This window comes from Nanorana parkeri, unplaced genomic scaffold, assembly GCF_000935625.1.
Source record: "Nanorana parkeri isolate BGI_ZX_2015 unplaced genomic scaffold, ASM93562v1 scaffold338, whole genome shotgun sequence".
Classification (NCBI taxonomy): domain Eukaryota; kingdom Metazoa; phylum Chordata; class Amphibia; order Anura; family Dicroglossidae; genus Nanorana; species Nanorana parkeri.
The window spans coordinates 199729-223114 of NW_017306606.1; the positions used below are offsets into that span (position 1 = coordinate 199729).

At 41.5% G+C, this 23386-nt stretch overlaps 1 protein-coding gene across 1 annotated transcript in view; it reads left to right on the top strand.

Moving 5' to 3' along the window:
- Nucleotides 1-23386, top strand: part of PARG (poly(ADP-ribose) glycohydrolase) — a 113663-nt gene that overhangs the window by 10854 nt on the left and 79423 nt on the right. Inside the window, exons 3-6 of the mRNA XM_018558408.1 lie at nucleotides 7494-8222; nucleotides 18441-18588; nucleotides 22126-22248; nucleotides 22332-22415. Coding sequence (XP_018413910.1) covers nucleotides 7494-8222; nucleotides 18441-18588; nucleotides 22126-22248; nucleotides 22332-22415 — 1084 coding nt within the window. The remainder of the gene's footprint in view (nucleotides 1-7493; nucleotides 8223-18440; nucleotides 18589-22125; nucleotides 22249-22331; nucleotides 22416-23386) is intronic.

A 23386-nucleotide genomic window follows, 5' to 3' on the forward strand; every position in this document is an offset into this window, starting at 1 on the left:
AGCAGATACTTATGTTGGGGTTTGTTAGTCCTTCTCTCACACTTTTTCTGCTGGACTCTTGGGCCTTCTCTATGGCTTCTTGTAATCCTTTCTGGGCACATTTGAGCATGGAGCTTGAGGTTTGTGCTTTATTTCAGACCCAAGTTCTGGATAAGTCTGAGCCTCCTCCTCTAGTACCTAAAAAGAGATTTGCTTCATGTATTATGTTAAGAACAGTTGTGTCCAACCGTTGTCAGAAATGTATAGAGAAAATAGTTATATAGTCAGGTTGAAAAAGACACATGCCCATCGAGTTCAACCTATAGAGATATGAAAAAGAAAAGCCTAAACAGAACACTATGCCCACAATTACCCACTGTTGATCCAGAGGAAGGCAAAAACCCCATTAAAGCATGGTTCAGTTTGCTCCAACAGGGGGAAAAAAATTCTTCCTGATCCCATAAGGCAATCGGATATTCCCTGGATCAACAATCTCTGATGCTTAATATACCTATATCTCAATATCCAGTAATATTCTGTGCATTTAGGAATACATCCAGATTTTTTTTTTTAAACAATTAACTGAGCTAGCTAGAACCAGGTCCTGGGGGAGTCTATTCCACATTTTCACAGCTCTAACTGTGACGAATCCTTTCCGTATGCAAAGGTTAAACCTCTCTTCCTCCAGACGCAAAGAGTGCCCCCGTTGTCCTTTGCAGTGACCTTAAAGTGAATAATTTGGCACCAAGCTCACTATATGGACCATTTATGTATTTAAACATGGTGATCATGTCCCTCCTTAATCGCCTCTTCTCCAGAGAGAACAAATTCAGGTTAGCTAATCTTTCCTCATAGCTGAGCTCCTCCATGCCTCTTATGAGTTTAGTCACCTTTCGCTGCACTTTTTCCAGTTCCACAACATCCTTTTTGAGAACTGGTGCCCAAAACTGAACTGCATATTCCAGATGAGGTCTTACTAATGCTTTGCACAGGGGCAGGATTATGTCTATATCTCTGGAGTCTAGACCCCTTTTAATACAAGAAAGTATTTTGCTTGCTTTATAAACTGCAGCTTGACATTGCTTGCTATTTATTGAGTCTATGATCTACCAGAACGCCCAGATCTGTCTCCATCATTGACTCCCACAAACATACTCCCCCTAGAGCATAGGATGCATGCATGTTTTTAGTCCCCAAGTGCATAACTTTTTACATTTATCAACATTAAATAATTTGCCAAATAGATGCCCAATCACACCGTGCATTCAGATCTGCTTGTAGGTTGGAGACGTCCTGTGAGGACTGTATTCCTCTATATAACTTGGTGTCATCTGCAAATACAGAAATAGCATAGGGGATGCATTTTGGGTCCGGAAACGGTCTGGTCTGGAGGTAATCTGGATGTGGTGTGAATGGACCCTAAAAAGATAATCTTTCTCAGGTATATGGTAGATTCTGTGATGCAAAAGATTTATGTATCAAAAGAAAATTGACTTCGGATACAGTAGCTTTTCAAAACAACATTCACGTCTCCACCTGCATGGTAGTGTCTTTAGTGGCTCTGGTGTCCTCTTCCGTCCCAGAAATCTAGTGGGCGAAATCCCACTTGGGGACTCTCCTGTCCTTTCTGCTGAATATATAGGGCCAGAACCCGGCATCCTTAGACAACCAAGTTTGTCCTTCCTTTGAGAGTAAAAAGCTCTCTTTGGTGGTGGAGGGAAAGGCCAAATCTCTTGGAGGGTCTTTGATATTTCCTGATGACTCACCATCTGGAAGTAAAAGTTGCCAAGGCAACTGGTCCAAGGCCAAGTCTAAGAAGTTCTCCAACTGGAGAGGTTAGAGCAGTATGGGAAACACGGCAGGCTCCTTCTAAGAGATCAACATCGATAAATTCTGTCAGACAATTTTACCACAGTGGCATACCTAATTAAGCAGAGGCGCACTTGCGGCCTTCCATTATGCCATCTGGCAAACAGTATTTATGCTTGAGAAAAACATATCTTCTATCTCTTTTGGTAGTCCACCTCAAAGAGACCCGTATAGAGAAACTTTACCCATGTCTTCAAAATAATAACAAAGGCACCTTTTAGAAATGCTTAGTAATGGCAATCTACGAACACATACTTATAGATAATTGAAGGCTTTGTATTCTTTGCATATCTTTATTTTTTTCCTCTCCATTCTTCTCACAGTGGCCATTTGTACTAAGGACACATAAATCCATCTTTACTTCCTGGAACTCTGGCCCATGTGACTAGGACATGTGACCATACACCATCTCAGGGGAGGAAAATTAGAGATTTTCCAGCAAAGCTCTACTGCTGTAATCTTCTTCTAAACACTTGGGCACATTTACATAACTTTTGCCAAAGAGAACCAGGAAGTAGAAAATAAGAAATTTTGTAATTTAAAATGAAGATATGTGTAACTAATAAATGTAAGGTGTTTTCATATCAGCATGCAGAGATGCATGCTGATGTGATTTTTAGCCACTTTATTGTTTAGCAGATTACTTGAGTTGTTAACAGGTGTAGGGATTAGAATGGATTCTTCCCAGCGATAAATCTGTTACAAACCAGTGAATGCAAAAGTAGGAACTTTCTCCCTCTGAACAAGGCAGTATCTGTTCTTGGAATTGTTGCATTGGCTTAACCTTGGCATTAGTCTAAAGGAGAAAATGGCATATAAAAAGTGAAATGCCTTTTTTATATGCATTTTTCTCCTTTAGACTCATAACACTTGTTACCTAGTTGATGAGGTTGGAAAAAGACACAGGGCCATCCAGCTCAACCTATGAAACTGTTGAGGGTAAATACTGCTTCAATTAAAGTGTGCTCCTTTTTTGGCCAAAAGGCCATGTTTTTTTTTACCCTGCTTCTACTCTGATGCTGCAATCCAGAGATTATATTTTTCTTTCAGAGCCCAATCTTTTACCCTCAGGTGGAAACTCTAAAGGTGGCAGCTTGGTAGCTAAAAAAAAGCTGTAAAAATGTAAAGGTCCATCAGGATAAAAACCCACCAGAGCTACTTATGGAAAAGTCTGGGAGTTTTTTTTTCCCCTGTCTGCTGCCAAGACGAGTTGTCCATTGGAATTCCTTCCATCTAGGAATTTGTTTAGGATGGAGCAGATAAAGGTTGCGCTGTAAATATACTCAAAGTGCAGATGACTGCATTCAGCATCCGTTTTAGACATAAGGTTAGCTATTATTATTATTATTATTATTATTACATAGTATTTATATCTCGCCAACAGTTTGCGCAGCGCTTTACAATATAAGGAAGACATTACAGTTACAATACAATTCAAGACAAGATGGTAAGGAGGGCCCTGCCCCTGAGGGCTTACAATCCTAGAACCTCTTGCTACCAGGTTCTTTTAATACTCTTTCAAGATCTCAAACATTGTGTGTTGCAATGCCTTTTAAGAAGTCAGAGTTTTTTGCCTTGCGAGCTGGCAATGTGAAAGGATCATAAGCCTCCAGAAATTCCATTGCTCATTAAATTAAATAGGCCATCCAAGAAGCATACTGAGCCATGGGAAGAAATGCCATTTTTCTCTTAAGGCTCCCTCAACAAGAGCTTTGTCTGCCTCACAGGCTGGTGCCACTCGAGACTAAATAGGCCAACAAGCTACAGGGTCAAATTATTCTATGTACTTCTGACACTAAAAACTTCATCTTCTGTCCATTCAAGGTTAGTCCTTTTGGATGCAATATTTTATGGCCCTTTTGACCCTCCCTAACCTGGTACTTTCTTGTTTCAGAGTTAGACTTACCTGTAACTCTATTTCCAGGAGTCTTCCAGTACAGAAGGCATTCCCCCTCCTATAATGTCTGTTTTGTTCTTTCAGCTAAGTTTGTGATTCTTGGACAAATACTGGATAACTGCCTCCAAGGACTTGAGTCCGGCTCTCTCAGGTGCTGTCCTGGAAAATTCCTTAAAATAGAAAATTAGTTATCAGTAAGTCTATCTTGCCTGCAATGCAGTGTCCTTGCCACTTCTGGTGCTCTGAAAAGAAAGCCCATTTCTAATTCCATCAATCCACCATGTAATGATGAGAATACAAACCACAGGCTCCTAATGCTGTCCGTAGCGTTATCACCCTGCTGTCCTCTCAACTGCTTTGGGACTGAAGGACGCTGTGCCTATTCACAGTTGACCTGCAGGGTTCTGTTATCAGCTTGTGACACGGGTAGTAATGCCTCCTGACCTCCTCTGAAGTGTGCAATTAGACATGGAAGCTGGCAAAAGGAAGGGATAAAAATGGTATAGGCTGCGTATTTATTTTTTTAAATTGAAATTCAGATGCCATGAAAAAGATGTGCCTGCTCTAGTTCCTGAATAATTGCAAACATATTAGTCTACATAATCATTAAACAGCTTTCTATTCCTTTATTACATTTTGTGTTTTGCCTGAAACTTTCCTTTAACTTAGAGAAAATCCTACTTACCTAATTGGACACAAGATGGAGAGTGTAAATGGCTTGGCCTCCATCACACCTCCTGAATGTTTTACTGTGAAGGATTGACATTTGATGTAGCCTAACTAAGCTGTTATGTTTATTTGGTGGTTTAACCTCTTCAATCACAGAACATTTTAATTTTGGTGGTTTTTCTCTTTAACCCGTCTATTTTCATTATATAGGTAATATTTAAACAGGGAACATTAGGGGGAAAAAAAAAATTTTTTTTGGTTCTAACCCCCCGTTACATTTTACACTATCATTTAAACTTTTGGAATCGCTTATAATTTTTTAAAGCATCGATGATATCTGGGTTCAAATTCAACATTTTATTTCAGCCATTTCTCCAGTATCCCAATGGTATACACTTATTTCATGCTTAATCAATCATTTTTAATAATTGGTTATTCAATAGATTTTTTAAAATTGTTTTAGCACCACAGAAACCATTTATTTTGTTGAGCAAGTAAATTCTTTCCTTGGGTTGCAAGGTATTGACTTTACTAAAGATCAAGAAGAGGAATTGCTGGAAGTTGAAAATCCTTGTTTAAGTCCCAAGGGGATCCAGTGCTCATAGCATAGCAAATCTGTGCAGTGGCTCTTGAGCCAGTGTGGTCAACTGCATAACCATCTTCCCCCTGTTGCTGTCTGACCACACTGCTCACAAGCAGACAAATAGTTCTGACTGACAGACACACAGAGGAGAGGGGTCATGATGGACAGTGCACACAATCCCTGCATCCTCTGAAAGCTAGAAGGAATGTCTGCAACCCTAATATCTAACCTTACAGTCTGGTAACTTCTCTGCCACTTTTTTGTACTGACAGAAAGACTGAGCCCAGACCTGCCCAGTAAGTAACAGCTTGTGTTGTTTTGAATGTGCACTATCATTTACAATAACACAAGCCAGCTAGTACTTATCCCCTGAATAGCTGATAGGTGGTTCTAAGCTCAGTTGTCTTGAGAGACTAGATAGTAGCTGGCAATGTGTTGTGGGCTTGAAAGTGGCAGAGGCGACACAGGGCTGCAAGATTAGATGGATGTATGTAAAATAGAGGGGGAGGTGGCTTCAGTGCTGGCTGTAGCTTACCCTCAGGAACACCCATTAAGTTTCAGCCTGGGGAGCTACAAAACCACTGCACAGATCTGAACAGTACTTTGTTCTATGTGCACTAGATCCCCTGTGGGATTTAACGATGCTTGTCAACTTCTGGCGTTTGTCAGGACCAGCTGTGGACGCACGCTGTCAGAACAAATAGTGACAAGTTGTTTCACCTATAGCAGCCGCCGTTCCCATAAGGCAAGTACGCCTACCGGTACTTGGATGCCCCCAGGACTTAAACTATATGTTCTGATCAGGTGAAGCCACAGGCTGGCCAGAGGTGCTGAACCGAGGTACGGACAGAAGAAGAAAGACACTTCAGAGAGTTGGAGTCAAAGGCTGGCGGCTGGAAAGCGTAATCCGTGCACAACCTGAGGTCAGGGGTGGCAGAAAGCAAAGCGTAATCCAGGGACAGGCCAAGGTCAGATCTGAAGACTAACAAGATTTCCAGACACAGGATTTGCAGGGACAGCACACGGCTCGTAAAGCAAGAACTATCACAAGCACTGGGGAACAGGCTGATGATGCTTAAATAAGGTGCCACCAGCAACAAGGCCAATCCCAGAGCAGGAGGTGTGTGGTTAGATTAATTAAGCCACAGCTGACTAGTGCTGCAGCCAGTGAGACGCAGGATGATTAACCCTTGCCAGTCAGGGCTGCAGCCAGCAATACTGTGTGTGCCAGTGGAGTAGCACATGTGTCAGTGCTTACTTACCCCGCTGGTCCTGCAGCATTGTATCTTCTGCAAGTGACATCCTGTATTTGGCAGAAGTATGCAGTCACTGCCTGTGCAGACATTGACATCTGTTGACATTTTAGCACACATGCTCATTTTCATTTTGTGAAGAACATACAAGATCTACTGGCACACTGCAGAAACCCAGGAAGAGATAAGAGTGTGGTTTATTCTGCTAACCAGCCTCCAAATTGCTATGGTGCCCTTATTAGATAATTATTGTTCAACCCAACAGACATGTATGAACATCCTTGGCTGACTTCTCTTGACATGGTACTACACCTATAGATTTTCTATAGATTTTTTTTTCTATCAGCCTATGGTCAGATGGAAAAAGTGCAACAGATTCTTCCATCTACGCTAAACTGTGTGACTGTAGGAATCTCCCACTGGGCCAAGCTTCAGTATCTTGCTAGTCGGCTCTGCTGGCTGTCAAAATACCTGAACAATGCCTGCCTCCAATCAGATTGTTGAGGTATTTTGACAGCCAGCGGGCGGAGCCAACTAGCAAGATATTGAAGCTTGTCCCAGGGGGAGATTCCTCCATCCACACAGCTTAGCGTAGGTGGAGGAATCTGTTGCACTTTTTCCATCTGGCCATAGAAAATCTGCAGATATGTAGGTGTATGGACACCAGTCAGTTGGCCAATTTGTTTTGCCACAGCTGACTGCTGCTCTTAACCCAGGAATAAACAACTCGTACATACCTGCATATTTATACACGTACCTTTTTTGGATAAAATAAATTACCATAATCGAATTTCCATGTTGCTCTTTGCGTTTACAGCGAGTATGGTCTGGGGAAAAATCAAACTTTATTTTTCTGTCTATTGTGTTCTATAGATTGCTTTCTCATTCAAGGTTAGCTTGTTATGGATTTTGCCACAAGATGTCATTTTAATTATAGTAGAGATCTTAAGGGTTGTTCCGAGACCACTGTGTCCTTCTTTTAATGAGGTATGCATTTCAAATAGCAGAAGGGACAGCATGGAGTTTTTTTTTTTGTAAGTGTATGTTCTGCAGAACTCACTCTGTTGAGAATCCTGTTGCGGTATTTTAGCATGCCAAATTGTAGCTAACATTGCCTGTTTACCGTTTAGAAGTGCTTATGTTGTAAAAGATATATATATACTTTATGGAGGTAACCCGCAGTGTGAGAAACGTTTCTGGGATTGCAGGGTTAAGTTTTATAAAATGTTTTATTGTTCTACAGGTGTCATAGCAAAAGCAGCCACATATCTGTGAAGATGAGCTCAGATGAAAAGACCAGCGTCTATCAGCAAAGTAATATAATACAAGAAAATCAGGTTGAGAGTGTTACCACTTTAAGTATGGGAAATCAATCTGAAGATCATAACTTGAACAGTTCAGAAAATGACAATAGACATAATTCAGGCAATGATACGATATCTGTAGACAAGGAAAGAAACGTGGAAACAAAAGCTTCTCCCAGCCTCCCCCTCACGAGTAACCCTACATCTCCAATTTCTGATGCATCGCCAAATTGCACAATAGACAATGTACCAGAAAGTCCTCTGTCAGAACAAGGCGGTGGAGACTCTTCAAGTCTGCAAGACACTGAGCCAAATGTGAGTGAAGATATTCAATCTTCGGAAGGCATGGAAAGTGAACCAGAGACGTCTGTTGAAGGGGCTAAGAAGAGTGATCATGATTCTAAGGCTGACCACTACACTGTACCTCAATCAGGGGATGATTTGGAAAAGACCAAGGGTGTTCTAAAGTCAGAATCAGAGCATGCATCTAGTGCTAGACAGCACAGTGAAGAACAGGTGACTTGTATGGAAGAAGTTACTAAAATGCCTGAAGGTGGTACAACAGGAGGTATAGTCTCCAATGAATGTAAAGCAAAAAATAGTGCAAGCCAGAGAATTGCCAAAGTGTCTGCTCATCTCTTTCCAGAGAGCAATGAAGAACAAACACGGTAGTGTATTCTGGATTTTTCTATATTTACAGGCCTGGCAGCATGATAGCAATATGTATTTCCATCGGATTGTATCCAATATATGAAAACCACATGAGTTTATGCCTGCAGTACCTTTTTGTGGCACTTTAAAGGGGAATGTAGGTCAAGGAAAAACATGCTTGCGAGCTTTCATATGTTATGATAGGTGCAACTGGATAGTTTATTGAAAAAGGAAACTGCTAAAAATATAAAGGTTACCATTGCTGACCATCTTCAGAAAATGCTTGTTTCTTGTCTGTCTTTCTAATCCAGGGGCTTTAGTATTTTGAAATGCTGTCCTGTGACAAGTGTTCAGATCAAGATTTCTAATTTATATACTTAGCCAAGTAAGCAGCCAATGAAGGATCTTCAGCCCAAAGTTTTTTGTCTTGGATGGAGATGTAAGGGTTAGAACCCAGTCTAGTATTTGTTGTTTGTGGCTACCAGGGAGAGATTTTTCTCTTAAAATCTGTTGTCACTAATACTTAGAGCGAGTGAATTTCCAACATGAACACAATGGGGAGAGCAAGGGGGGGACTTGCTCTCCCCATTATACTAGGACACTAGGAGCTTTTTGTTGCTCCTGGTGTTCCTGTGTACTTCTTCCTGTCTGGTCATCATAACATTGTCAACCAAATAGAATTTGAGGGCAAAACAACAAGTCCTCAGACAAAAACATGAAAACTTGCCATCATTTCTAACCTGTCCTTTCTTTATCCAGTGATTAAAGCGGGAGCGTGCTTTCTAAGTACGTTTTGTAAAAAGCCAAAGAAGAAAAGCATTAAGCTAAAAGACCAGTAGTTTCTCTATAGTGTCTTTTAAATGGTTAAAAAAATACATTAATTGACTGTCTTCCCTCAACTGCTTAGGTACAATTGGTGTTGGAGCTATCCTTTTTTGGTTTTATAGCAAACTGGAAGAGCAAGTAGAATGTGTGTTTTACCAAACTCTGTAGAGGCATGACATCTTATTTTGTCACGTAACTAGAGAAACATACAGGTTGAAATGTTGCGTATGTTAGGACAAAATGTCTGCAAATTGTAGTGTGTATGGACGTAAACATCCCAGTCCTAATTTGGACTAACAGGAAATCATATAAAACCTGGGAGTGGGTGTTGTCATTATTTAGTCATGCTAACCATATCCACAAGTGCTACATAGAACTGGACAGACTTACCTGCGTCACATAGGGAGGCATACATTATTTTCTGTGTTGCTGGCATATGTAGGCTAAACAAATGCCTTCCACACATAGTTATGGTACTAAAAAGTGAACCTACGCTAAGACTATGCAAATTAAAGTATTCACATTTTCGAGCAAGCAGTAAAAACACTTCCAAACAAGCCCTCAATAAGCTCTGTAGGTAAAGGCATTGTGGAAGAATCTGTCTTCAAAATTCACAACAGAGACATAGCTTCTCTCCTATTATTTTCTTTGGTAGGAGAATCTTGCCATCTTTCCAGCCCTCTTACAGCAGGTAAACTGTTAGAAGCCTTATTTCAGAATCTTTGTTGTGATCTTTGAGGATGAATTACTTACATGCAGCCAGACAGCTCAGTGAAGGCTTGTTTTAAAGTTGTTTTACTACTTGTTAAATTTTTTTACAATCGTTAATATCCATAGTCTGGCCACAGGTGCTCTTAAATCCAAGCAGTGCCAAATGCAACTCGTAACCTCAGTTCAGTTACTATAAGTGGCAACACAGATGCTTTATTTATTTTTATTTTTTTTAATATGCAACTTGTATAACTCAAGGAAAAGTCTTTTACAAGCTTAATCTGCGGCCTATGGGTGGATTTTTTAGTTAAATTTAAGCAGGCAACATAAGTAGCTCTTCCTGAGTATTAAAGTTAGTGTCAGACATCTTGTAGTAGCTGGTCTTCCGTAGTACTTTTACTTTTAGAATTCAGTATGGTTCACTTTAAAGCTCCATCTCTGGGTTAAATCAGACCCCACTCTTCACACCTCTCCCCCCACCCCCCTCTAGTTAACCGTTAATCCTATTGAAATGCCAAATTTACTTGGCTAAAGCTGCAGTCACATGATCCTCCTGTACTGAGTCTTTGTTTACTTCCTGGGGGTCTTTTTTTCGGATGTTTAATGTCACTGCATGTGTGACATGGACACTTCCCATTGGCAGAGTCCTCTCAGGATTGAAAAGATAGCTGACCTTACTGGAGAGGATGATAGGGGACCATTGGTCTTAATGTGCCATCTCAGTGCCGGATTAGTGGTCCTCCAACCCCATGGAACTGCACTGGCAAGGGAGCACAAAAGGGACCTAGGTGTATTGTTTACTTCACAAGGTATTGGGGTGGGGTGGAAGTGTAAATCCAGCATAAGTCTCTTAGCTTCTTATAACTCTTCAGGAATCTTGACGAGATTTCTATAGCTCCCAGTTCTTAACACCCCCTCCCTAAAATATAAGACATGGGTCTCAAAGTACCGGCCCGCGAACCGGTACCATGTGGCCTGCAGCCTGCTGACAAGTCAGGCACACGCTCACGGACCGCGTACCTGACTTGCGGGAGCAGATACACAGTCTGCATCTCTATCAGATGCAGTCCGCATCGCTTCTCCTGTCAGTAACGGCACACAGTTTCTGTCAGCCGGCGTTTTGAACATCTTCACTGAGTGCCGGCCGAAAGAATAGATTAATAGGGTCTGCACATTTGGCTGGTGCTAATCAACCACTGGATCACCATGTGCCTCGTCCCTGCAAAAATGTAAGCAGGTGAGGGGTCTCTTTATTTTATGTGTGTGTGTGGGAGTGGCGCAGGAAACGGGGAAGGTGGGGGTTGTATTATTGTGTTTGTGTGTATGTTTCTGTGTGTGGGGACCCATTCACACCTGTAAGTTTTTTAGGTGTGTTTAGGGATTCCTGCCGGCGTTTACATGCATTGGCTGTCACCTGAGCATTGAATGAATAGGTGACGGCTGCCGCTTGTAAACGGCAGATTAGGGATTCCTGACGCAGAAATCCCTAATTGCACCTAAACATACAGGTGTGAATGGGGCCTTATTGTGTGTTTATTAGTGTGTGTATTTCTGGTTGTGGGGGTGTGCATATTTCTGTTGGTGTCCATTTGTGTGTGTGCGCGCTAGCGCCATACTTCTGTGTGTGAGTGATTAATTTGTTAATCTCTTGGTCCTCTACGATTTTAAAATTGTAACCTGTAGGAAAGCTAAAACACACATATACTCACGTATACATACTGATATGACAAGCACACAGAAACATTAACAGACATCCCCACAATCCTGACAATATAAACACACATCTTCACAAAAAAAATATACTGACATTGCATACACAGAAACCATCACAAACTCATATACTGATATTAACACACAGACATTACTACTCGTACCGTATATAGTTACATTTTATTTTGAAGTGTAAAATTTGGCAAGCGGCCCCCATGAAAAAACTATTTGTCCAGTGGCCCCCAAGTGAATTGAGTTTGAGACCCCTGGCATAAGAGATATTGTGAAGCCAAGGAAGGGATGAGAACTCCAACTGTTGAATTTAGTTTCATGTACATGACAAATAGTGTAATATCTGTACAACAGCTCCAGTAGGTGAGCAGAGCTGAGATATAATTTGAAAAGATTTCAGTGTAGGAGTGACCAACACATTTAGGCACCCAGTGAGTCATTCATATTGTCATACACTCAGAACTGAAATATCTAGGTGGGTTGGGACCAAATTTTATTGTCGCTTTACCTGGCGTGTGTGCGTACGAACCCCATGAGTGATTCAACATGTCAATATCCACCTAAAAACTGAAATATTAGGTTTGCTCTTGTAAGTGATTTAGAACAATGTTCTGTTTCTGGGTTATTTTAGTGACCTACAATGAGTTTGTGTTCTGGGTAATAGATTTGCTTCAGTTGATGGAACCTAAATGTAATGTATCGATTGATAAATCTGTAAAGATATGGTTTCAGAGTGCCATGCATTCAGAAATTCTGGTTACCCGATCCACCCAAAATTGATGGAACTGTTTTGTTAGGTGCTGGAGAGTTGAACCACTCACAGGCTTCTGTTTGCACTTTGTTCTGGGTGCAGTCCCTGGCTTTGTCTTGTCCACCTAGGAGTCGGCCTTCTTGCTTGATTCTTCATAATAAAAAAAAGATGACATTTTGGCATGATGAGGTGAGAATATCAGGGATGTTGTCCCTCGTCTGTCCCTATACTGAAATAGGAATATACAGGTTTGGGGTTTTTTTTTGTTTGTTTTTTTTAATTTAGGGGCTGTGTGCTACAATTTGATGCTTTTTATGTCACTAGTTAATTTGTTTGGCGTAAGGCTACCTATTCATATAAGTGGGCTGCCTAATGGTCAAAACCGCACCAAAAAAGGTGCATGCACACCACAGTGCATGGTAGTCCATTATCATGTGTTGAGGCGCGCTGCAATAACAGGTGCATTCAGGTAAGGGTAAACGTTTTACGTCTGACACTTGGAATCACTAATTAGGTCTAACTGCTTTATTACTAGATGTTACTCTGAAATGTCTACAAAGAGGGTTTTTTACGTACACTTTAAAAGCAAAAGAGCTAACACCATTTTGGACAGAGTAAGGAATAGTTCAGACCCCCTGCCCATTTTTTCCCTTTCTCTCAAAGATTTACCTTCACTTGAAGAGATGCAGCAGAAAATAAGAGATTTTTATTTTTTGTTCCAAAGCATTTTTTTTTGATCCACGGCAGGTTTACCCAGTAGAAGGTTAACCCTCAATTCCCATTCCAATGATGGTGCCAAAAGTTTGGTATGTCCCACCTCTTTCTGTATTGTAGACAATAGTCACCAGAACCTATAGAGAATGGGAATCTCCTCTGTGATGACACAGACTACAATAAAAAAACAAGCGGCCATACACTTATAATTTCATCTGACACAAGAATCAGATTAAAATTCTAACAGTCAGTGGCCCTGTTGGTGCATGAATTACTCAATCGACTTTTGTTGAAGGAGCCAGGCTGAACTTTTTCGGCCAAATAGTGACTGCAGTCACTGCTCAGGTATTCTGACATCGGTTGGCACCGGCTGTCAGAATACAATAGCTGTAGTCGGTGATTCGTTTATCCACACGGTTTATCGTGGATGGAGCAATCTTTTCTTGTATGACCAGCTTAACCCTTCCCTACCCTTCCCTACTCTGTCCAAATCTGTGAAAATAAAGTGTTTTCCTTTGAATAAACTTTAAGCAGGCTGCAGACATCCATGAATAGCTTGATATGTGCGGACAAACTGACGTTTTGGTCGCACATTTTCATTTGGGCAAGGGGAGGAGAGCACACAGTCCCAGAAGTAATTGGGCAAGGTTTTTGCATCTATTTAATCACTTTGTCCCCCTCAAACTATCATTAAAATCTGAAACCAAGAGCAAACATATATTGCAGCACAAGCTCTTTGATGTGGTGACTGCATTGGTTTTCTTTTTTACCCTAAGTAAATTTTTTCTGGCAAGCGCAGAAAAATACTTGTTGATCATCCAAGAGATTTCCGTGAGCAGGAAGTACACAAACAGTGTTATCAGCCCTGTACAGTTTTTTTTCTGCGGACTACAGAGCACTTCCCTACTTCACTTTGTTATACAGATGAGAAAAGAGGGGAATGTTTGTAGTCTAAATCAGGAGAGTGGGCTAGAGTGACTCTCCATAGTTACAGTGCAGTGAGTGGTGTCACCCTAAGACAGGAAGTGTTTTCCTGGCAGGATCACCTTGGGGAAAAAAAAGAATCCTGAATAAAGAAAACAAATGCAGCCAGCACGTGTAAGGACCGGTAAGCTGCAATATATGAAACTTTTGTCCTTGGATTTAGATGGGCTCTATGGGCTTTTTGGTAATGTCCCGTAGATTTTACATAGACATACATAGATCGTTTTATCGGCCCATGGGCACCTCTATACTTCAGTGAACATAAGTGAATAGACGATTCTTATGCATTAAGTGATTTCTCTGTTTAAAGAAGAGATGCACTGGAGTGACTTTGTATGCATTATGTCCTCGCCAGATGATGAGGTACATTGCACCCTGTGGATTAGCGTTCTTTGCCATCCTGGAAGTTAAACGTGGAATTTGGAAGAAGTGCTTTGATATTAAGAGAGTTGAATGTACCTCCAGCAATGTGTAAGTTACCGCTCTAGTGGTTGTTTGTAGCTCATTTGTGAGCCAAATTCTTTTCATATGAAGTAATAATAATACTAACACTTTATGGGAGGTCTCCCCTTTTGTCATGTCCCCTGTGGCTAAATAACTACACAAGTACATAGATAGCATCATGGAAACATGACAGAGTCCAAAGGCAATCTAAATCTGCACAGTGAGAATCTGCAAAAATGTTTAATGTGTTTTATGTATGATTCACAACAGAGAGAGAAGCTGGGTACTCTGCTTATTTCCTCAATACTATTGTGGTTCTAAACATCAATACATTGAAAGAGCATGGCTGCTGTGGGAGGTGTTCATAGGCTAGACATATCCCTTATAGCTGTGATGTTCGTAACTTCAATAAACTGATTGGTGCAGTAAACCGTGGGTAGCCAAACATAGTGTAGGGTATCTTCCATATCCATTATAGTGTTATACTATTCTATAGAATCAATATGTGACTTGTTTTGAAGGTTTAGGTTTCACCCTTTCCTTATAGAAAGGAACATGCGACCCTATGAAACCGGCATCATTTGAATGTCCATTGTTTTCAGCTGGAGTGCCTTAGTACAAGTCAAGATACTCAAACTTACTGCTTTCAGAAAGAATGTGTCATGGCATGTACTAGGGATGTCCCGATGCCACTTTTTCAGGCCCAAGTACAAGTACATCCCCTCATGTACTTGCCGATACCAATTACCGATACTTTTTCTTAAAGATGATATATATGATATGATATATGATTCTGCACTGTTAACATGGGTTAAATAATCCGTAGTACAGGACTACATATCATGTATTACGGATCATTTAACCCATTCATATTATTATGTATTGTCTGCACTGTATTAGCAGTATGTACTCTATATGTACGCTATATAGAATATATACTGCTAATACAGTGCAGACTATACATAATTGCTTAATAAATCCCCCCAAATCTCTCCTCATTCACTGTGATTCACTGTGCCGGAGAGAGCAGGGACGAGTCAGCGGCACCCCAAAGCAGATGTGGTTGGTTAGATTTCACTTCAAGCATACTGGTGGTGCTCTTTCCTGCAGACAGGATTTTTCTGGCTATGAGCCTTTACAGATGTCTCAGTGGTATCAGGTTAGACGAAGCCAGACTTGGCAGCATCTGATAGAACATTTTTTAAGATGGTTTAAAGGGCCTTTGAGACCTTGTGCTGCCAAGTAGAGGCCAACATATGGTTTCTAAACAACTTGTAAAAGTATTTTTTTCTGCCACAGCCTCGTCTTTCTGTTCATGTAGTTATAGTATGAGCTTTTTTTGTAGCACCTACTGTGTTTTGGTAGGTTGAATGAAGCAGGCATATCATAAAGTATACAGATACCTTTTGGATACTGCTTGCCCTATTTTAGCTGCAAAGTAGCACTCGTGCAGTTACACATTTGGACTTTTTTTTAATGTGATAAAGAATGTTTATAAGTGATTGATTATATCCAGGGCCACAAAGTTGTGTTACAAGCATATGTGTTTTTCGGCACAGCTTCTTCGACAATAGTTGATTCAGTGATTTGACTTTAGTTGAGCCGTCAGGGCTACCCACTGTTAGAATTTGGACTGATTTCTGTTAAACGGCCCACATTCTAATAGTATTTGGCCAGACTAAAGTAGGGGTGCACATGTTCGAATTTCAGCTGGTTCCCTCTTAAACTAGCCGGAATTTGCACAGTGGGTGCCACTCTTGGACCCCTTCCACCTAGCATTCCTCAATCAGCTGATCAAAGGAGCCAGTTGGAAAATTCTCGGCCGAATGAAGCTGACACCCAGTCAGCTGCTAGCTCCATTGTGGTATTCTGACCATGGCGGCGGCCACTGTAATCCAAAACAGCGGGGATTTGTCCATCAATGCTCGTAAGCGTTAGTGGAGGAATCTATTCTACTTTTTTTTTTTTTTCAGCCCACAGATTGAACAAATAAAATGGGCACATGTATACCTGGTTTTAGTCTTGTGAAATTTTGCTTTGCTCCCAAGCACTGGAAAATTGTGTTCTAAGTGCCAACTTCCCAAAAAAGAGGTGTTTTGAGTTCTGTGTGATTTCTGGTAAATTTGAGTCGCATATTATGCTATCTCTTGGGAAATCCATTGGAGAAGTACCTGCACCAAACTTCTGAAGTTAAACCCAAATGGCACAGCCATGGCTAAGTCATGAGATGGTGTTTTAGGCTTTTTTAGTGGATAAGACAGATAATACAACTCACCAGTTCACACTGAAAACCAAAGTGACAGTGGCCTAAAACAATAAATATAATAAAGCTGCTAGCAGGTATAAAGGACCGGTATCTAGAGGTGGCTGCAGTGCACTACCCTCGAATGTCAGGTTTTTTAATACTTGTGAGTAATGTTAAAGTTTCCTGTCCATACACACTGCAATTTCTGCCTAAAATCTGCAGTTCGCCTGGACTATGACCTGACTGTGGTCTCTGGTGGAGGTGTCTGCACCACAATATTTACTGAACAGAATTACAAATCTTTTGGCAGGTAACAGTTCCCAGGTAACAGTTCCCAGGTAACAGTTCTCAGGTATAAAATGTAATGGTGAATTAGGTTTTTACCTGGAGTTCCTAGAGATTTGTCTTTCTAAATGGCAGTATTTATGGTGGTTTGCCATTGAATGGTTGTGTTTTGGTTGGTTTACATGGCTTTTTTAGAAACATGCATGGGGGAATTGATCAAGACTGGAGCAGACAGAATATGGAGCAGTTGCCCATAGTAACCAATTAGCTTCTATCTTTAGTTTGTTCAGTTAAGCTTTGAAAATGAAAGATAGAAACTGGTTACTGTGGGCAACTGCTTCAGATTCTCTCTGCTCCAGATTTGATAAATTCCACTCAGTGTCTGTCAACTTTTTGCTATAAACATGTCGGTCTGAGGGGTGGGAAGAGTAGGTTAGTTTAGGTCAGTAGGGCTAAGCTGGTAGGATAAGTATACTTTGTCTCCATCTGTTGGATAGATTATTATGAATAATAGCAACCTTTCTGCTAATTGGTAAAAAGAACTCCGGGAAAATGTTTTACTAACCCTTGCAGTGAGGCTACCCCCACCGGTCTAGGGAGAAAAATAACAGTTATACTCAACCGATCCTTCAAGTGACACTGCTTCCTCCCTCTTTCCTCTTTTGCAGCGATGGTATGACCCTCGGCATCCTCATGTTTTATACTCTGTATATAGAACATGATGACTCCGGGACCTTTAGATGCTGCAGTGGAGGAAGAGAGAGGCTCCAGGGACCGGTCAAAATGATGGAATGTCCACTCTATAGGATGGGATCTTAGACCACTAGAGCGAGGCTTAAGGCTGGGTTCACACCTAGGCGTAGCGAATATCCACGATTCGTGATAAAACCGCGCAACAAACGCGCATTTCCGAGGGCTACCTGGCTGTATCCCAATGGATACGTGCAGCAAATACGCCCCAAAGAAGCTCATGTACTTCTTTGGGCGTAGGGCGTTTTGCAGCGCGTTCCTACGTGCTGTAAAACGCCCAGGTGTGAACCAGGCCTCAGGGTTCGGCCTAACAGCCAGCTGGCTCCAAGGATTAGGTAAGTATAACTTTGTTTTTTCCTCCCTAGACCAACATGAGCACTTAACCCTTGCAGTGCAGGGGTAGCCCCACTGCAAGGGTTAATAATTTTTTCCGGAGTTCTTTTTTAACCATTGGGATCTTGTCAACAGTTTGGCTGGTAATATGGCAGAGTGAGGCAGTAAGAGATCTGGATATCCTGATCCAGGTCATGTACCTCCCGATCAAGTGCATATACTTGTTTCCAATCACTATGATTACTAGGATTACTAACAGCGCTTATTAGTGTTTTTGTTGCCTCAAGATTAAACCTCTACTTTTGCTTGATCTTTACATGTTTTGTGAACATTGGGCTGTGTATGGCCAGCCTTATTATGGTACTTGTTCTGATCTGTGTGAGGGTGATTTTAGTAAAAACACGGATTGATTTACATGTGTGGCATTATATTTGATTGCTCCTCACATGCTTTATTTTGTTTTAAAAACAGAAAAAATAATCAAGAACCATGTCTCAATCGTGCTTCTTCTGACATAACATGGCTGGGGACGCCACTGGAAGAGATGAACAGGATGCCAGTGTGTCAAACTTATCAACCACCATTGGTGCCTTCTCCTAACCACACCATCACCGTAAGGGTAAGACGATACCTGGTGGACCACCTTTCCTATTGGAAAGGACTAGAGCTGCAGCCAACGATTATCTTCCAAATCGATTAGTTAGCCGATTATTACGTTCGGTTAATCGGATTAAAAAAATGGCTCCAGTGATGGTCTACTAGTTTGTATTGAGATTGTAGTCCATCACGGGAGCAAGCTTGGAGCGGTGGAAGTAAAAAAAAAGTGGATGTGCAATATAATACATTATACAGCGGCGCAATGCAGAATACCAGCAGCTATAGAGGAATACTACAAATCCCCGCAATAGTTCATTATACTATAATGTGCTATTGCGGGGATTTGTAGTCCTCTGTAGCTGGCGTTATTGTACATTGCGCTGTATATTTTATTATTGCTGGGATTTGAGGTCCTCTATAGCTGGTGATATTCTGCAGTGCGCTGCGCTGTATAATGATTATATGGCGCAATGCAGAATACCACCAGCTATATAGGAATGCAACAAATGCCAGCAATAGTACATTATACATACAGTGTATAATGTATTGCTCGGATTTGTATTCCTCTATAGCTGATGGTACATTGTGCTATATATTATACAGCACAATGTACCATCAGCTATAGAGGAATACAAATCCAGGCAACACATTAATACAGCACCATGTGGGGGGGGGGGGCTGCAGGCTTACCTGAGCAGTCTCCCTGAGATTGTGGGCCTGTCTGGCAGCTGTCTTTCCCCCATGCCTGCTCTTCCTTCATTGTGCTGATGTAGATAGGCGGGCAGCGACGAGTACGTGAGGCGGGGAAAAGCGGAATGCAGTGAGGCGGGGAGGAGATGTGTCGCGCAGCGGGGAGCTGCAAGCGGGCCAACTAATCGAAATTCAATTAATCGATGATGGAAAACGTTGATAACGTTTTCCATCATCGATTATAATTGACTTAGTCGATTAATTGTTGCAGCTCTAGAAAGGACATTTTACTGAGTCTTGTCACAGGAATGGATTATTTTACTTTGTCACAGGGTTCTCAGCACCTTGTAAGTAGTTGCCATTACATTGATCTTCTTTTGTAATATTTTCACCACTGGTATTTATAACCAGGTTATTTTCTTCTGAGATTTAAGCTTGGAGTTTGGCGTTAAAATTTTCAATGCAGGCAAAGCAAGAGGTTCAGTTGAAGCTTTTTATACTTGCCTCCTCTTACTGCCCTGCTATTTAGTGTACTTTAGGGAGTGAAGATAAATACCAGGTATTACAGGACACTGGAGAATATTTGACTTCATCCCATTCCTCCAATGTCACAGTGCTGGTTCTTGGCAGTTGGCTGCTTGGGCACAGCAGTGTCACAAGTAAGTGGGAAGAAAGTCCTCAGCCTTGTAACTAGATTGAATTGAAGTAGACACAAAGTAGAGCGTCACCTTTCCAAGCCTGTGTAAAAATCCCCCACCTTTAGAACTCCAGGTAGAGACCTAAGAGAGCCCAACTATGCTCTATGAACTCAGTAGGAAAGAGGAAGTCGCACACCAATGACATCAGTAACGTCCAACTTTATTAAACCCAGACATAGCACACTGCAGCCCCACCTCTCTAGAGAGAGTGGCAGTCCTAGGCAGGGCTGCAGTGTGATATGTCTGAATTTATTAACGTTGGACATGACTTGAGCGGTGCGCAACCTCCTTCTTTCCTACTAGATTTACTTGAAGTTTCCACAGGACATGTAGATAAAGTAAGTATAAACTACTCCAGGGGCCAGCTTTAACTTGAACCTGTTGCTTTGCCCTGCATTGTAAAATCACAGGCACGCTTTGTCTCCTGTCCATCAAATATAACACTAGCCTACTGTATTGATCCTTGTCTGATCTGTGGTTTTAAAATGGAAGCCTGATGTAATGACCTTTTGATTTTTAGTCAGCTTCAAGGTTCCTGCTCATCAACCTTGTTAAACTGACTGCCTATCTCTTTCTTACCTTTGCTGAATATCTGGTTGACACCACCTTCTTACAAAAGTGTCCACAGAGGCTACCCTACTGGCTGGATTTTGATTTAGATCTGACTTTGTAACCACTGAAATGCCAAACACTGATTCTAAAAACATATATTTACATTTTCAGAAGTTAAAACTTAACATTCCATTGTTGGAATGGTTGGGCAATACATACTCGCCCAAAGAAATGTAATCGATGTTTACGTAGTTGCTTAGTGGACGAAAAGTTAAATAAAAAATGCTGAACAGCAGGCTTTCTATGACAGAAGAGACTGTGTAAAGCTGGCCATACACCTTACAATTATCTGCAGATTTTCTGTGGTCAGATGGAAAAGGTGCAACAGATTCCTCCATCTACACTTAACTGTGTGGATGGAGTAATCTCCACCTGGGCCAATCTGTTGCACTTTTTCCATCTGACCACAGAAAATCTGCAGATAATTGTAAGGTGTATGGGCACCTTAAGTCTTATAAAAGCTTCCTCCTGCTTGTCAGCAATTTTTGGGTATGCCACTTAAATCGGGACGGACCTACCTGCGGTACAGCCGCCCCAGGGCCCAAGGCTCGTGGGGGCTCAATGGCAGGGAGCTTGCATTTTCCCCTTGTGAGTGTTGTTTTTAGTCCCAAGTCTACTGTGTTGCAAAGTCGTGAGTCCCGTGCACGGCCGGGTCGCGAGTCCGGTGCATATACTACTCTGTGTTGCTGGGATTTGTAGTCCCTCTACAGCCGGTGCCATTCTGCATTAGAGTGTAAGCTCCTCTTTACAGAGACTGATGTGACTGGCTCAGTGTTCTCTGTACAGCACTGTGGTATATAGCAGAGCTATATAAAGGTATAATAGTGTGTGATTGTGGGAGGACAATAGAGTGTAAGCTCCTCTGGTCTAGAGAGCGCAGAGGGGGGTTGGGGGGCCAGTGAGTTCCTCTTGCGCCAGGACCCTTTGTTCCTTAGGTCCGCCACTGACTTTAATTATAAGGAAACAAAAAGGGACAACTTTATAATGACGAGCAGCAGTGGGTAGTTCTACCCTCAGGGCTGGTGCACACTGAGCGATCTGAGATCGTGTGTAGTTGCACGCAGCGGTTCCCCCGCATGGTCCCATTGATTTCAATGGGGTTACATACGCGTGGCAACTGCAGAAAAAAGTACATGTACATTTTTTTTTTGGCGACAAATTACGCGCAGCTGTTTTAGCCGTGTTCGTGGTCAATCGCAGGGACGGAATCGCGGTGTGAAATGCCTGATCCGTCTGAGGTGCCATTAGAAAAATAATGGCACTGCCAGCGCGATCGGCGGTGGTGGACGATTACGTGACCCAGTGGTTTCGTGCATGATTCCGCATGGTCTTGGATCGCCATAGTGTGAACCTAGCCTAAGACACCCTGCCAGAGCAAGTTCCAGGTGAAAAACCTTCAAGAGGTGGTGCGTGGGCTACTTCTCTTCTCTCCTTTTTACATTAAAACATTTTTATTTTTAAAGCATTTTACATTTTCTTGCCAGTGGTGTTTATTAGGTAAAATTGTATTGTGTTTTTTTTTTTCCTCACCATCTCTTTATTTTTTTTATTTTTTTCAGGTTGAAAGGTTACATGACAACGAGCTGCCTATACCCCATCCAACTTTCTTTGCAGACACATGGGACAGCACAAATGTTAAGATGCCCTGCTCAAAAAACAACATGTATCCAGTGGATGACCATGTAATAAGTTGTGGAGTCAAACTGACCTTTAAAGATTAAAGAGTATTGTATTTATAGTAATTGCTTTCTTTTAAATTCTGCAGAGCGGTGAGAAGACACCAGGAAGTCGATGGAAAATCATTGAATCATCTTTAAGGAGCAGCATAAGGAACCCACATGACCTGAAGGTGTGAATGGGGTTATTGGATATGCATTGTCCTTAATTGTTACTGTCTGTAGAAAAGTAGAATAATTTTCTTTGTTGTTTTTGTTTCTGTATTGCAAATGTAACTGGTTAGCATCTGTGCAACTTCTTGTATTCCGGCTCATACAAGACTTTGACTAAAATTTTATATGCATATTAACTTATCCCTGGAGTAGACTTGAAGTGTGCTAGTGAAGACAGACATATGAGAGCTGACACTGCTAGAGCTATTGTTGTGATCCTGACTTTCACTATTGACCTACAACTAATAGCAGCCAATTAAGTCTTCGAGACTGATCGGCATGCTTTTTCCAAGCCAATGACTCACTAGGTAGTGAAGCCAGGATCAGGATACCGGCCTTGGGGCTTGTACATTTGACACCAAGGGGGTGATTTACTAACCTAAACACACACACACCAGGTGTGTGTGATTTTCACACAGCAAAATGTATTTATCAACCAAAAAGTCTCTAAAAGCATATTTCCTCTAATGCCATATATGGAAAAATCATGCACATGATGCATATATAATGCTGCTTCACAGTTTAGACAAAAATGGTTAGCTCATGCATTTACATTCCTTGCATTCATCAACGCAAGCAACACAACATAGAGCTAATTTACCCAACATCACCTTGGAATTCCTTCAGGGCTTTGCACAACACACCTGCTGGGTGTGTACACATTACAAAGGTGTTTAGATTCCACCCATAGATCATGCTGGGAGGGAACACACTACAGAGGTGTATACACATTCATGGTGTGTTTATAAGGTTAGTAAATCAACCCCCAAGTAACCAGTTCCCTTATACGCATCCCCTAGTATTTTGTCCTCCAATGTTAAAGTTTCTCATCGGTTTTAATCTGAGAGTAGTTCTCAAATGACCCTGCCGAGCAGGAGGTCATTTTGATATGCTGTCAGAGGTCAGCTTCTCTGCTGCAAATAACTGCTTT